Raw genomic sequence first — 16809 nt, 5'->3', positions numbered from 1 at the left:
TTCACTTTTTTTTCTCTCACCTTGACTGTTTTTGATGGTTTTTGTAGTTTTAGAGGAAAACAAACTGCACCCTGATCTCCCTTTCAGAGAAAAGCCTCAGTCTGGGTGCAGAGCCTAAATAAGTTCCCCCTTGGCCGCTGGCAAGTTGCAGACCCTGGGGACGCAGGATCTTCTGCTTGTACCCAAAGCCAAGGCAGTGGCGGCTGTCAGGGAGCTCCCGACTATGAGAGAGTTTCCAAGCAGTGATCGCACACTGAGATTTTCCCTCTGGCCCAGGCTGGGAGTGCCTGGTCTTGCTGGGTCTAAGAGTGCCCAGCTTGCGGGCACCTCTTTCAGGGGTGGGTATGGGTCGCATGCGTCTCAGGCACTGAGAATGGGGCGCAGGTCCGAAAGCACTGGGCTGGGCTTTTCCGCACCTCTGTCAGGGGAGAGTTTGGGCTCTGAAACAATGGCGCGGGTCAAAGAGCACCTGCCGGGCCTTTGTAACTCTCTCAGGGGAGCATGAGGGACTTGCGCAAGTATCTCAGGCTTTGTAGCAGGGCTCGCGCGTTCTGCCCACTGGCTGGCTCCCATCCCCTCACAGGAGCCAGAATCCACACATTCTCTGGTGCGCTGGTGGCATAGGGACCAAGAGCTGGTTTCTCTCTGCCTCAGCACCAGGGCCCCTGTCCCTAGCCACTGGATTCCCACAATTTCCCCCCGTGATCCTTTGCTCTTTTGGAGTGCTTTCAACCAGTCTCCAAGTTAATGCTGGTCCCCAGACTCAGGGCACTTTCACTCGTATTGGGGTATTACTTTCCAACCGTTTGCCTCTGGTGGCTCCCTCCCCCTTCTGTTTATCTTCTGATATCAGTTGCCATTCCCACTCCGCTTTACCTGCCCACTGGCATCTTCTGCCACTGAAGAGATCCAGACGTGTATAATTCTGATCTCAGGCTGATTTCATGGGTGAATGGAGTTCTTTGGTAGGTAATCAGCTCACTTTGGGGTACAGGCTGAAAAGGCACCTCCTCCTACTTCCCCGCCATCTTGTCCCCCCCTGCAATCCCAAAAAAGGCTCCATTATTTTCCATTAGCTAGTTTGCCCCATTAACCCCAAAGGTTAGTGTGTCAGTGTGCTCGCCAATGAACAGATTCCAAAAGTCTGCCCAGAGATGCATACTTTTTATTTTTTTCCAGAATTTGAGAGACATAGTTTTTTAACTGCTTGGGTTAAAGAGAAAGGGAGTGGAGGAGTGAAGGGATACTTAAAAAAAAAAAAAAAAAAAAGATGTAGGGGCACGTAGGTGGTGCAGTGGGTTAAGCATCTGCCTCTGGCTTCAGTGGGTTAAGTATCTGCCTCTGGCCCAGGTCATGATCTCAGGGTCCTGGGATCCAGGCATGCATCAGACTCTTGGCTCAGCGGGAAGCCTGCTCCTGCACTGCCCACCCCTCCATCCTGGCCTGCTGCTCTGCCTACTTGTGATCTATCAAATAAAGTCTTAAAAATAATAATAATAATAAACGACAAAATTTTAAATCCTGGAGACGTTCATTTAGCGATTTGGTTTTTTGTTTCTGTTTATCCAAAGCATAAATCCCTTCCTGGAGTAAACATTGATTATAACCCATATGAAGACAGGAGCAACCACTGTCCCACAGGTCCTGGCATCCCCAAGGAAGAACAAACCAACCAAAAGCCATTTTCTCAATGTCGGCTCCCTAGATCTACACTCGCTAATCTTGGCTGCATGGTGGGGATGGCTTTGGACCGGACATGAAATCTTTTTTACAAGAATTTGATTAAACCAGATAATAAAACAAAACCAGAACACTTCCTTGTTCCTCGACCTGGGAGGCGCGTCCTGGGAAAGGAAGAGCGCACGGAGTCCCGGGCATTTCAGGGGGCGCTGTGCGAGGGTGTCTTCTGCGCCTCTGACCCGAGAACAGACGGTGGAAACGAAACCAGAGCTAAGGCGCAAGAGGGCACAGAAGAGCCACATACCACAGCAGCAGAGCTGCGGGCGAGGGTGGGAAGGAAAAGGAGGAGCGACTGAGGGGAGGTCAGGCTCCTTTGTCTTTAAAAGGCGAGCAAGGCCTGGGCGGACTGTACTGGGCGGTGCAGGAGGCGGGGTCTGCACGGCGCGGGCGGGGCGGGCCTTAAAAAAAAAAAAAAAAAGCATTACCTGTCCCGGGCTTGAGGAGGTCTGGGGGAGTTTGCTGCGTGACCCGCCTAAAGGATCTACGAATGAATGAGCCTCCTGTCCCGCTGGGGACCTCGGGGCCCCGCGGGGCTGCGAATTTCGCGGACGCTCCGGACACCCTGGAGCGTGCCGGGTCCTCTTCGCGCAAGCTGGGGCGCGGGGCGGCCCTGGCTCCCGGTGGCCGGAATCCCGCGGTGTCGGGGGCGGCAGCGGAGGCGAGGGCGAGTGGAAGCCCAGGCCGGGCTCTGGAGAACCGCCCGGCGGCTGAGAACCTGGACTGTGAGCCCTGGGTCAGAGAGAAAGTGCTCTTCCTTCTGCACCCAGAGAGGTGGCTGGGGACTCAACGGGACCCTGCGCGGGAAGAAGTGACCGGTGGGGACGATCTTTTCCCGGCGGCTGGAGACGACTGGGAACCCGACGGCCCGTCTCTCTTTCCGCGAGAAAAGCGAGTTTTAGGCAGCCGTGTAGACGCTCCCTTCAGAGCTCGGCCGCGGGACCCTGCAGCCCCACCCAGGTCGGTGCTCGTGCGGATTGTGGACTATCAGGCGACAGAAGAAGTCTTGTGGACTGCATGGAGGAAGGGGCAGATGACCGCACGGACCGAGGAGCACTCCATGAGCGCGATCACTTTTCGCACCAACAGGGAGTGAAGCGCCCGGCTGTGGGCGCCAGGACTGCGGAGAACCCCGGGCTCTCCCGCATGGGGAGAGACGCCCCGAGTCCACCTGCGGGGAGATCACCTCGCGGTCCCCAGGGACTGGATTGCCAGAGGATATAAAACAGGAAAGAGGAGCCTGAGGAATGCTGCGGGATGGTGGATGAGCGCGAATCCCTAAGCAGATGCTCTTCCGGGAGCGCCAGCCTGTAATTAGCCGACAGCGAGGACGTTTTAAGGTGCTGGTCAGCGCCGCTGGGAGGCAGGGGACACCCCAGACGGAATGAAGAACTGTGAGCAACATAGTACCTCCTTTGTGTCTTAAATACTGTGACGGTCTGGGGACCTAAGTCATTGGAAGAGGGGAAGGAAAGGTATTTTCGAATTGGTAAAATGTGGGCCTGTGAAATAAGAAAATCTATTTATGGTTAATTCTCACTTTGCAATACAGATTCATTGATCTCTTTCCCTGCCTCCCCGCTCTTTCGGACCTAAATTAGAAGTGAGGGTTGAGGTCTGCTCTCTGCAGAGAGAGTGGGAGGAGATGGGGAGAGAGGCTTGTTTTAAAGCTAAAAAAAGAAAGTAAAAAGGAATGGGAAAATCAAAATAAAGCAGCAAGTAAACAAAATCTTTCCTTTTTTAAACTTTTTTCTGATGTGCACATTTTTTTCTTTTTTTCATTAAATGTTAGGGTAAAGAAAACTAGGAAGAGAAGAGGAAGAGAACAGAAGACCCAACTTTGAACGTTAAGTGCCATTTAAAGGGGCTTTACTACCCTCAAAGTATCCAGTCGAGTAAAAATGATTTTTATCTGGTTTTTATTTATTTTTACTATTTTAAATTTGGCAGATAAGTCTTATCTAAAGGTAGATGATGTATAGTTTGCCCTAAAATAATTGTATATCTTATTCCTGTCCATTGTTTCTTATTAATAACATTTGTATTCAAAACTGGATTGAAAATACATCCCTCTTGATGCTGTTGGGGAAAAAAAGTCTCTTCTGGTGCTACTGAAATGTCTTTTTATTTGTTCCTCTTTTTTATTAAACACCCATTTTTATTACCTCTGTAGTACTGTGGTCTGGTTTGGAGGTCTGTGAGGAGCAAGCATTCCCTCTAGAGATGAACTCCTGACTTGAGCAGGCTGAAGGAGTATTTGGTTACTGCAAGAACTAACAAAATAAGTGGGACGCTGGCCTTTGAAGAGTCAACTGTTGAACTGTACCCCCTACCTCACTCCTCACTCTGGTGCTCTTTACTTTCAGTTTTGAAATGCCCTCAAATATATATCCCTGTTTTACAGTGAGCCAACCTCGGTGTCAAGGTCATGTGGCTTAGTTAAGTCATAACGTAGTAATTGCATAGGCTTACTAAGTAGGTAAGAATATGATCTTCTCCCTTCTAAAGGTTTGAGAATGGCCTTCAGGGGACCTTATCTATAAGGAGTCAAAAGAAGACAGGGCATCCTGGGTTTTCTGACTCATGTTGATGGGAAGTGCTAGAAATGCCTTAATGCTCATGAGTCCCACCAAAACTTTTGACTAGAGGATCACCACAGCAGTTCTTAGGACTATGAGACCCACACTTGAGGGAGGAATGCCGCACCTGACATTATTTGTGTTCAAAGCTACTTGGTTGTAGAAAAGGTAATATAGGCCCCATAAAGTGAATTATCTTTTCCTCCAACAACTTTTGCCTGGCCCTTGTGTGAGGTTAAACTTCTTGGCAGACAGTTTTCAGGCCTGACTTGATAAATTTGGTTGTGAGTCATTATATGCCCCCAGGTGACTGAGCATTGAATATGCAGTCAGTAAGAAAAGCCTCCTTAACAGGGACCCAAACATCATTGGGAGGCCAACCCTGAAGTTCTGCTTCTTGGGTTCAAAACTGTCCCACTTCTTACTGTGACTTTGGGCAAGTGCTTAATCTCTGTGTGCCTCTGTGTCCTTATTCATTAAGTAGGGGTAATATATAGTATTAACCTCATAAGGTTTTTTCCCCTAGGATTATGGTAAATGAAAAATACTTAAAATAATACTTCGCATATAGTGAATGCTCAAAGTTAGCTGTTACTAGTTCTGTGTTGTAATTGTTTATTCACTTTCATCCCAAGTAGGCTTTAGTCTTTTATTTAATTAAAAAAAAATACAGCCAAAGGCATACAACACAAGAAATTCTGTACAACCCAAACTGGTGATTTTTATTGACTCTTTTCTGGATTCCTAAAAGAAAAAACTTCTCTCTAGCTTTTCCCAACATTTAATGGATCAGTAAATACATCCTTAAATCTTTTAGCAATGACCTCCATGTCTTGTGATATTTATCCTGTGATTCAAAGGCCTAAGGTATACATTGCTTGACAGGGTCTTTGAGGAGGTTTCAAGTCTGCTTAGCTCTGTGGGCAGTAGGAGTTTTAAATACTTTCCTTAGGTGTCAGGTTTGTTCTCCTTCTGGGATTTTAAATCTGATGCCCTGTTGTCTCAGAAAAACAGAATACACAGAGTTTTCATTTTATCTCCTTTCTGCCAAAAGTGTATTTGTCAAGTCAGCTTAACTCTTTTTTTTTTTTTTTCCATCTTAACTCTTTTAGTCCAAATATATTTAGGTTAATTTTATCTCAAGTAAAAATCATTTTTATTATTATTATTTATTAAAGGTTTTACTTATTTATTTGTCAGAGAGAGCATACACAAGCTGGGGGAGCAGCAAGCAGAGGGAGAAGCAGCTTCCCCACTGAGCAAGGAGCAGGATGTGGGGATGTGGGACTCAGGCTCTGGACCTTGGGATCATGGCCTGAGCTGGAGGCAGACGCTTAAAGGACTAGGCCAACCAGGTGTCCCTGAAAGTTATTTTTAAAACACTCCCCAACCTCCTGTAATGCACTTAACAGATTTCCTTCAAACTGATGTCTCCCTGGTAGGAAGAAAGAAGTTGAAGCCCTGTTGAATTTGCTTCACAGGTTTTCCTGATAAAAGGAGAACCTGGTTGTGAAAGGAACTGAGGATTCTTTCCCCTTCATAGTGTCCTGAGAGTGAATCCAAAGTGATATCTGAGTGTTCCCAATATGAATAAACCTCTGAGAATGTCTGGGTCTTTGCTCTTTGGTCTCACCTCCGCTTTGTGGAAAAATGTGACCATCTAAAACTGCCTTAGGTGGACGAATCATAGCAAAGACTTCTAGAAGCCATGTGGCCACTCAAGGGACCATAAGGTAAATATCACACAACTGCCATTAGGCAAGTGTTGACCTCTCTGAAGACCTTTGTCCACAACCTCCAAGGCCTTTGAGATTCATACATTTGATTTGATGTTCTTATTCTTGTTAATACCCAATGTGCTTTTTTGCCTATGAAAAAGGAGAGGGACTAATCTTCCTGTTGAAAGAAAAAGTTGTATTCACTGCAGAAAAGTTTGAGGAAATATTTTGCTAGGAAGAAAGACAATTGGGAGTAAAAGAAAATTCACCCTTCCCCCAAATCTCTTAATATTTGGTATGCTTTCAGTCTTGTTTTACGTATTTTACTCTATTTTAATGTGTATTTTATTCTATTTTTTAATGTGTATGTGTATATATATATATATGTATATATATATATACACATGTATAAAATGTGTGTATATATATATATATATATATACACATTTTCTTGGCATAAGCTATATATAAAATCTGAGTATTATAAACTGAGGTATACGGATACTATTCAGGGGGAACCAGGAGCATGAACATCTCTAAGAATGTTTTTTAATCTCAGACCTCAGTCCAGATCTACTGAATCAGAATTTGCATTCTGAGAAGAACTCTGGGTGTTCTCATTAAAGTTTGAGAAACATTGATGTATACATGCTGTATTTAGTCCTGCTTTGTCACTTATAAAAACTAGAAAGTTTTCATTTCCTCCCTGTTCCCCATTCATTAATGATCTTTAACAAGGCCATGGAAATTACCCCACTTTGTAGAATTCGGAAAGCATTTAGAGATTACAGAAGAGTGAAATCGATACTGATTTGTGAATCAGCAAGGAGATCTCTAAAACTATAATTTTTTTGAGAGAGTCTTACTATTCTAAAGTTTCCTAATGAAACACTGATCATTGGAATTCAAATTGTTTCTGAAATGTGGTTCTTTTACTGTCTCAGAATGGGAGACAATACTTGTTTAAAAATGCCTTGAGGGAAGAAGGGCAGGAAGTCAGGAAAGAAAGCACAGTTGCCACACTTCTGCAGGCTGAGTCAGGACTGCCAGCTGTATGCACTCTCTGCTAATGTGTGGGGACAGGGTGGGGAGAAAGGCGGAGCTTGAATGTGAATAAACTGCTTCAGGGGAGAAAACAAAGGCTGTGACTCTTGGACACCCTGACAGGCTTACAGCTCTAGATAGTACTTAGCTCTTTAATTAGGGAGGGTAAATCTTTATAAACTTGCTAGATGAAGATAAGAGAAGACAACAGTGCAGTTTACTTTGCAAAGAAGAAGAAACAGTTCTTATTCACTGTGCTGCCAATATTAGCCACAATATGGTAGACTTGATCACTTCAAGGCCTGGAATTAACTTCAAATTCAAATTCAGATTCTAAGTGTAAGATAGGATGAATACTTTTTGGGGGAACTGCAACCTTCACAAACTTGGACGGACAGAGGTTCTGGTTTGGTATTGGAAGGGAGTTAGGCAACATCACTTGGCACTTGGCAGGGAAGCAAGGCAGGCAGGGTGGTGAGAAAGATTGACAGAGATGAAGATGACCTTAAGGCTATCCTCAGCTTGACTAAACTGGACAAGTCTCTTTCTGACTGCTTCTCCCCCTCCCTTCTCCTAGAGTGGTTTCTTTAAAAACATGCAATTGCAAATTCATTCTTTGCCTTATTGGCATGTAAATCTTTCAACTTCTTGTCTGTTCCTCATCAAAGGGATGTCTTTCTCCAGGGTCTGGGAGCCATCTCTTGGAAATGTAATCAAGAAAGACAGGGTCCCTAACTTCCAGTCTCTGGGAGATGGAAGAGCCCACCTCAATAAGTATCAATTAACCAACAAGATGGATTAATTCAGTCTCTGTCTCCTATTGCAATAATTGCTTCAATTTATTTATAAAAAGTCTTGAATAAATTTTTCCTTGCCTGCTCAATTCTGTCTGGCACAATTTTTCTTTTACAGTAGTGAAAAAAGGAAGGGTTCGTATCTGCTCTGGTGGGAAGCTCAGGCTGTTAGCTTGAGAAGCTGTTAGCATGGAGAAGCTGGTGGTAGGCTAGCAAGAAAAGCTTTTTATGTGATCTACCGAGGCCTGGGTATTACCCAGTGGTCACTGAGGCTGTTGGGGGCGTAAGTCTAATCTTAAGGCTGGTTTGTTGGACAATGTGCCTCAGACCCCAAACCCTGAGTGTTAAAGCTTATTCTATACCCACTGGATTATCCTTAGTCATATGTCCATCTTGCAAAAAAATTCTTGAGACTTTGAGGTTATTTTGGAGTTTGTTTTGTTTTTAAAGATTTTTATTTTATTTATTATTTTAGAGAGAGAGGGAGAAATGAGCAGGGAGAGGGGCAGAGGGAGAGAATCTCCAGCAGATTCCCTGCAGAGTGCAGAGCTCAAGCCCCTGAGATCATGACCTGAGCTGAAAGCAAGAGACTGTTGCTCAGCCGACTGAGCCATGCAGGACCCCAACTTTGAGGTAATTTTGAAAGCTGACTAGGTCAGTGGATATATGGTATAATTAAATTTCCAAATTCAACTTACATGGGAGAAGGTTTGGAGGGTACAATGGGCACAAAATAATTTTTCCTAAACCAAGAGAATTTTCAGGGAGGACTACAGAGTCAACTTTGGTAAAGATTGATTGTCTCAGACAGCTGGTCTCCATGTCTCAGAGAAAAGCCTCAGCAATGCCTGTGGACTTCCCATGCCAGCCTCAATATTAATCCAGTTTCCTGGGTTTATGAGGTTCAGGCTACTCGTCCTTCTTTTTTCTTTTCTTTTCTTTCTTTCCTTTTTTTTTTTTTAAATTAAAGAATTAGCTTACAATATGACATCAGGTTATACAGTCTTTCTATCCCCATATAAATGAGTGGGAAAATGTGCAAATGTTTAAGTAAAATAAGTCTATGATCAAAATGTTGGGGTGGAAGAAAGGAGATTCTGTGACCTGTATCGAATGGCATGTCAAGGACTAGGTAATGCTCAGGATTTCTCCCAGGAGCAAAATACAAGCCATATGTCATCTTCGGAGATCGTAAAACAGTGATAAAGCTGGACTAAAAGTCTGCTTTTATCAATACCAAGTGCTTAGTGATACAGTACTCCTTTCTGAAAAAAATCTCTTGTTGATATAATTTGTTTTTTTTTTTTTTTTGGTTGATCTAAAGTCTTAAAACTTCCTGATTACTGTTTGAATTTTAATAATAGAGATGTAAGCTTGAAAGTAACACGTTAAAATTTTTCTTTTCCTTTTTTTTTTTTTAATGAGGAAGATAATTTATTTTTATTTTTTGAATTTTGGGTTTGGGGGTGGTAGAGGCAGAGGGACAGTGAGAAAGAGAAACCCAAGCAGGCTTCAAACCCAGCATGGAGTCCAAAAGGGGACTTGACAGATCTCACAACACTGAGATCATGACCTGAGCCTGAACAAAGCATTGGATGCTCAATCAGCTGAGCCACCCAGGCGCCCCTAAGGGGAAGATAATTTAAAAATCTCTTCCCTGTTTTCCCTCTAATATCTCTCTCACACACATGTGGAATCAACTACATCTGTTCATTTTGAGAGTAAATTCCTAAGGGTTCAGAATCTCCTGAACGCACTCAGAGTGCACTTTGTGTTTCCAACCTGTGTATATTCTTGCATTACAAGATTCAGTATAAACATTAATACAGCCATTATATAGGATTACATACAGCAATTGATTAGGAAAATGACATTCAGTTTCTTCAATTCTGACATTGTATGTGACATTATATATAAAATTTAAAATAAGGAAACATTAAATTGAAAGTTAATTGAATGTAAATTAAATTTTCAAAAAAACTTAAAATAAGGAAACTATTTTCTGTTGGACAAGTGCAGATTTAGTTCAGACGTAAACTGGATTCAGATAACATAGTTAACATTAAATTCACTTTTTATTCGTTATTTTAAAACTAAAGAGTGAATCAAGAAAATAAAACACTACCTGGGTGGTATAATTTAGTAGTTGTTTCTGTTGCAGACACTTCAATTTTATTAAAATTTACTTCTTAGTTACTTGCCAGTTTTTTACATAAATGATTATTATATCAGACTAACCAAAGGATTAGTTAATTGTTTTACTTTATGATTATTGCTGAACATTCTTGTCTCATACTGGTTTTAAAGATTATCTTCCTTTTAGGGCCAGATTCACCATGTATGCCACTGCTGACATGTGGTCATGAAGTCTCAAAGATGGGGGACTAAACGGGTTGGAATTAAAATTCAAGATTTCCTGCCCTCTAATCAGAACTGTTTCTGTTTCCCTCATGAGAGAAAGCAGTCCACCAATTCATGTGAATTGACTGATATGTTACTGAACACCAGTTAGGTACTGAGGGCAACTCAGAAGGTGTAGCTACCTGCATTTGAATGTAATCAAACAATAAATTAAAATTAGCAGGTCCCATTACTCTGTCACTGGTGGTTTTGCCTATTAGGTCAACAAAGTCAGGGAAGCTGAGTATCTCCCATCTGACACATTGTAAAAAAGTTCTGTAGAAAGTGCTGCTTTGGGAATGACCAGGAAGGACTTTACATTCCTCTCAGGTTGCCTAAATTTTAGGGAGCTTTTTCCTGGCTCCAGGCTGTGACTACATTTTCTTAGGCCATTTAGTTGAGAAAACATCACTTGTAAATTATTTCTCTGCCCCTCTGACTTGTAAATCTTAAACAAACAAACATACAAAAACTAAAAACAAACTCTGAACCATTTTATAGCCCAAAAAGTTCTTTCTCAAGGACACCTGGACCCATCCCTTTGCAATGGGGTCATCAAGGAAGTCAGCTACCCTATCTCCTTGTCTCTGTTGGAAGGGGAGGAGCCCAGCTTCAGTGGAGGCCAAGTAGCAAACATCAATGGCCTAATCCTAAAGAAAAATATGTGCCAATTAAGGAGTAACTCAGTGTAGGGGTCACAGGCCTTAGAGCAACCTCCCCACTAACATGTTTTCTAAGTCATCACAACATTTAAAAACTCTTCCCATCACCCCGTGTTCCAGTGGATTTGAGTTCAGATGAAGTTCTGGTGTCTTTCCTCTAGGACAATAGCCTCAAAGTCTTGCTGGGTGGATTAACTTTATCTAGTGCTAGTTTTGCTTTGACAGGGATCAGATAAGAGCAGAAGAGAAACACTTATGTTGATGATGGGGAGATAATTCATAAAGGCTGAAAATGCTTTGTGTCTCAGGGGAACTGACAATGATTTTGTTACTCTGCATCCATGCCTTGCATATGCCCTCGCTGGGACTTCAGGGCACTGGGCGCTGGCAAGTGAGGTCTGCAAATCCCAGTTAAGGGAGGAACAAGAGCACTCACTTGCCGACCTCAGCAAACTGGCAGGACTCATAAGCAATTCTCCGTTGTTAACCACCCTTTTTTGGGGAGTCACAGAATGAAACCAATGTCTTCTACATCTTATGTTTAGTGGGATCCTCACTTAAAAGCTGAATTTTCTTCATTGCAGTTTTGAAGATGTTCATGGGCATATTGGGACAAAGCATTCTCTAGTCATCCTGCCTGAACCAACTAAAACTACCGACTGGTGATACTTAGATGTCTCATATGGCTTAGAGGAAAAGGACGGTTTGGTTGGAAAGAAAGACCTTAGAGAAGGAAGTGAAGATTCTAGTAGTCACACGTTCTGTCTTAGAGAATGACTGCAAGGAGGCTCTACTGCGTTGATTAATCCAGGAACCCAGTCTGACCTAACATGAGAACTCTTGGCAATGATGTGGCTGACTGTTTAAATAAAGCTGAAGTGCTTGGCAGAATATCACGTCTGGTGAAATGTAGCAAAGGGGAGTTGGTGTGACGGACCCCATTAAGAACAGGGGCTGCTGCTTGCAATGCAGAGCCTAAGCCTTGGGCAGGGCACGTAGCTTGTGAGGCATTGGTCGAGTGGTGAAGCCAATGTCTGGGGTTAGGTCCAGGTCCAGATGGGAGACCCCGGGGGGTGGTGGCAGGAAGGTGAACTTCTGCATGAGGCTGGTGAAGAACAGGAAAAGCTCCATCTTGGCTAGTGACTCACCAGCACACATCCGGCGCCCTGGAGAGAGACGCAGTGCAGGGTTTGAGACATAGGAGCACAAAAAGCAAACACAATCTGGTGAGAGATAAAAGCTGTCCACATTGATTTCTCCTACTTTAGAATGTGTGGATTAGTGCTGTAGCCTCTTCTGGGCCTCATGGGCTCTGCCAAAGCCCTGGAAAAACAAAATCAAGTACATATGTACCCAAGTACATATGTCCCCCGTAACTGCCCCCCATGAGGGAAATAAGCAGCTAAACAAATATTAACAGTTCAGTGTGAAAAATGTAAGGGTAAAGCCTAGTGTGTCATGAGAATAGATAGTGAAGGTACCCAATATAATTTGAAGGGTCAGGGAGGTCTCCTGCTTTGTATGAGAGCTTTGTATCTCAGCTCTTGTGGCCAGGGTGAGAAGAAGTCAGCCAGCAAAGATGTGGTGGGATGTGGAAGGGTCATGATGTATATCAGGGCTAAAAGTATTTGGCTCTGACCTGAGCCTAGAACATGAGATATGGAGCCTAAGACCTGAGGCCAGAGGCTACGTAGACCCAAGTCTTGGGTAAATAGACTTGGGTCTACGTAGCCTCTGAAAACACATGAAGCATTTTAAGACAAGACACTTGGTTCGTATTACTTTTTTTTTTCCTTTAAAGATTTTACTTATTTATTTGACTGACAGAGATCACAGGCAGGGAGAGAGAGAGGAGGAAGCAGGCTCCCTGCTGAGCAGAGAGCCCTATGCGGGGCTCAACCCCAGGACCCTGAGATCATGACCTGAGCCAAAGGCAGACATTTTAACACACTGAGCCACTTAGGTGTCCCGGTTTGTATTACTCTTGAAACATGACTTATTGGGGAAAATGTCAAGATATCTGAAAAGTGGAGTCTATAAAATTGAGGAAGGAAGTGTTCTAGGTAAGTTTTTATTGAAACAAGAGAGTTCAGTTAGATTTCCTTTGTTGTTGGTTTATGTAATTTGGAAGATAGCTCTCAAGGGTACTGAGTCACAAAAGACTTCAACGTTCTGAAAAATATCGGAATCTAGATATTTTACATCTCAAGGAAAGTAACACTTGGGTTTAAATGGGACTTCCAGGAAATAGATGAACACCACAAAGGATAGTGTGGGGCAGTTTTTCACGATATCTACTACCAAGGCAGGATTTTTAGGGGTGAAAGGGAATGTATAGTACGTCTCTTTGTTGGAAAATGTTTACTAAATAAAAGCTAACAATTCAGTCCATCGATGTATGTGCAATGTCAAGGAGATACAGATATTTAATTTAGCTTGGCTCTGAAACTATTGCTCAGGGAGGGTTCACTACCCAGTAGGTGAGCCCAACAAAGAACTAGGTGAGTATTATACAGTGTCACAAGTTATGATAGGGTGTTGAGGGAGCCCATGAAGGAACACTAATCTACCTTTTGGGATCAGATCTTCCCACTTGCCAAGAGCAACATGTACGATTGAGTGGTGTCATCTAATGGATGATAAATAATGCAACTTAGGATGTGAATTATCTACCCTATATTTAGGTTTATTCAGTTAAGGTAAACAAAACTAAGCATGTCTTGTTTTAGTTTACTTTTAAGGATATATAGGTGAAAACATAGGAAATGATCTTGTTGATCTTAAAAAGAAATTCTGTGTGCAATATTAGTTGAGTGATTGTGATCAAAGATCAAATAAGCCCACCAGAGAGCAAGATGTCTATCTTAATGCAGTAAGTAAGCATGAATGTGAGGACTTTGCACTCAACATTGCCTTTATGATATTTTTTCTTATTGTGATGGTTTTGTGGTTGTTATATTTTAAATATGTTCCCATTTGTTTGTCTATGATTAAACAGTATCACTACTCCTAGATTTCCTAAAGCAGGAAACACATACACAAACAGTATATCTGGAGATGTTTGGAATTCCTGAGATATACTTTGCCAAACTTGTTTGAAGATGGGCCGCTCTGCAAAAATCTGGACTATTTGCTGCTTGTCTCAGAGTCCAAAGAAGCCTCTAAGCCCAGGTGTGTGAGAAACCAGGAAGGACCTGGAGGCACAGTTGGTCAGAAAAAAACAGTAATTGTTGTGCATGGAGACAAGGGGGTGTCAAGGGGAACATTGTTTCTGCTCTCTAAACATCAGTAAATCCAAGATTTGATAGATGAGTCTAGGGAAAATATAATTTATGTATGATAAAGTAATTGCTCTATCTTTTCACTTGTAAAGTGAAGGTTTGGAATTAGATGTAGCTGAAGTGCCCTCCAGAGATCATTGTTTATGTTTCCATGGCTTTTTTTTTTTTCTTCAAAATCTAATGCAAGGAAACATAATAAAAATCGAATTCATAGCACTGTGAATTAAATGTGGATTATTTTTCATTTCCTTTAACTCCAGTTCCAGATGTGATATTATGTTTTTATTTAAAGTAGAAGTCATAAATACATGTGCTGTTTCCTCGTATATAATCCTCTGTGTATTTGTGTGTAAAAATTAGAAGAATGTATTGTACTTTGTATCTCTCTGTATCCCTTAGTTATCAGTAAGTAAGAAAAGTCTATCCTTTGGGTGACTGCTGTTTACCTATTCCTGAATGGGTATATGGAGTGAATGCTAACCTATTGTTTGTGTAAGTGGAAAGGCACAAGGTGACAAACTGCTTATGGTGTAGTTTTGCTAGGAGTCTTTTCTAGGAATGGAGAGTTCATTTCAGGTTCTTATGAAGCCAGAAAATTATAGGATAAATTCATTTAGTTCCCTGGATTCCAAAATGTACTCTAGTGGAAAGCTCTTCGCTCTTCCCTAGTCTTAAACCACCTCCCTCCCTCCCCTACCCAAGAAATTCTAAGAGTAACACTGGCATTTATACATATTAAAGCAAAGCTTTTCAGGGGTGCCTAGTTGGCTCAGTCAGGCCACCAATGCTTGGTTCTCAGGGTCCTGAGTTCAAGCCCTGCAGTGGGCTTCACACTGGGCATGGAGTCAAATCAATCAATCAATTAATAAATCAAGCAAGCAAAGCTTTTCTGGTTGGAGTGAAGTGGGCTATCCACTGTCCTCATGCTTAACTTTCTCCTCAAATTCTCAAAGCTCTACCCTAGCCTCAGCTACAAGGAATCTTCAGGGACTCCCTAAGAAAATGCCATTCTAATGCCTAATGCCCAAGGTCTTACAGCCAATTTAAAGCCTGGGGAGGAAAGGCCCTTTTTACTCTCCCATATTTCTGACGTTTAGTGCCACATGGGAAAAAAAAAAAAAAACCAAAACCTAAGTACAGTCATCAGACAAGGCCAAATCTCTCCAGATTTCTCAAACCACGTGTCTCAAAGGCGAGACCTTACCTGCTGAAAAAGGCATGAAAGCGTCTTTCTTGACAAACTTTCCAGTGGAAGTCAGGAAATGCTCGGGATTAAATGTGTCTGGGTTTTCCCACTGTGTTTGGCCCGGAAGTACAGAGGTCAGTAAAGTGATGACCTCAGTGCTCTAGAAACAGAAGTGCTATTAATGATAGTCGCTTCTTTAACAAGCAACTCTTGAAAAATGTGTGAAGGTCCTGTTGGTAATTTTTCAGAAGTGGTGTGTTCTGGAAGAAGAGGGAAGAAGAGGGAAGAGGAGGGGCTTGGGATTGGTGTAGAACATTCACTTACTCAACCACTTTTTTATTCGATACGTCCTAAAAAACACAAGCTTTGGACTCAGAACCAGAAAAATTCTTTACTTAGTTCTGTGTTTGCTATGAGATAATGGCACATTATTTAACTCTTGATATAATCCCAGTTTCTACATTTATATGAAGGGAATTAAATAACCCTCATGGGGTGACTTGTGAGCCATAGATGCAGCAGTGTGTAGGACAGACCCTGGTGCAGGCTCAGTGAGGTTTTGCTCTTATACCTCCAGGGACTGTGACAGGGGACAAACTAGACTGAACAAGTCCACCAAAGCAAATTCCCAAATATCAGTTGCCCCCCCCCACCCCCCCTTCCACAGCTCACCATGTGCTCTGAGACAACCAAGACAATCAAGGAAAGGAATTGTAACTTGATACAGGAAGAGCACTCTGAAAACTCAAACTAGAATAGTGGGAAGAAAAGCCTGCCCCTGCATTAAGAACCCTGTTCACACTTCACCGTAGTTAATCACAGCTTCCTCTAGAAAGCTTTGCAGTACTGTCATTGCGTTTAGATGTTTCAGTGCATGAATCTGTATAGCTGTTGAGTCACCAAAACCAAACAACGGCTTTAAAGTGTTTTATTTATAACTTACTTTGTTACTCTCGCTCTCTCTCTTTTTTAAGATGTTATTTATTTATTTGATAGAGACAGCAAGAGAGAGAACACAAGCAGGGGGAGAGAGAGAGGGAGAAGGAGAAGCAGGCTTCCCTCTGAGCAGGGAGCCCGATTCAGGGCTCTATCCTAGGACCCTGGGATCATGACCTGAGGGGAAGGCAGACACCTAAGGACTGACACCCTGACCCAGACACCCTGTTCTTTCTTTTTTATTTATATTTACCTGGGCAGTGTGGATATTTCCTCCTCAGAACAACTGTGCTAGATTATTTCCACGGGAGCTCAGTGAAAGTGAGGGACCTAGCTGCCAGTAGCATGGTGGGCATGTGAGACCCCCTGTACCTGCAAAGCTCTGGTAACAGTGCTCTCCCTAGCTTGCAGCCAGATAGAGAACTACGACCCAAATCATGCCATTATTATAGCTTCCTGGGGGGGGGGGGGG

The 16809-nt window shown here is 42.8% G+C and overlaps 2 protein-coding genes across 4 annotated transcripts in view; one reads left to right on the top strand and one right to left on the bottom strand.

The window, feature by feature from the left end:
- The first annotated feature begins 2146 nt into the window (after window positions 1-2146).
- The window catches only part of LOC132017979 (uncharacterized protein C6orf141-like), a 15524-nt gene continuing 861 nt past the window's right edge, over window positions 2147-16809 (top strand). The window contains exons 1-2 of one of the 3 annotated variants that reach the window (XM_059400284.1): window positions 2147-3131; window positions 3530-3901. In XM_059400284.1, coding sequence (XP_059256267.1) covers window positions 2228-2833 — 606 coding nt within the window. In that variant the 5' untranslated portion in view covers window positions 2147-2227 and the 3' untranslated portion in view covers window positions 2834-3131; window positions 3530-3901. Of the gene's footprint in view, window positions 3213-3529; window positions 3902-16809 lie in introns of those variants that run through there. The other 2 variants (XM_059400283.1, XM_059400285.1) reach the window with 2 other exon arrangements.
- Window positions 9774-16809, bottom strand: part of LOC132018633 (cytochrome P450 2K6-like) — a 20862-nt gene continuing 13826 nt past the window's right edge. Inside the window, 2 exon segments of the mRNA XM_059401554.1 lie at window positions 9774-12100; window positions 15420-15561. Coding sequence (XP_059257537.1) covers window positions 11910-12100; window positions 15420-15561 — 333 coding nt within the window. The 3' untranslated portion in view covers window positions 9774-11909.

Source organism: Mustela nigripes, chromosome 5 (genome assembly GCF_022355385.1).
Source record: "Mustela nigripes isolate SB6536 chromosome 5, MUSNIG.SB6536, whole genome shotgun sequence".
NCBI classification, from domain to species: Eukaryota; Metazoa; Chordata; class Mammalia; order Carnivora; family Mustelidae; genus Mustela; species Mustela nigripes.
This window is presented reverse-complemented; position numbering and strand designations above follow the sequence as displayed.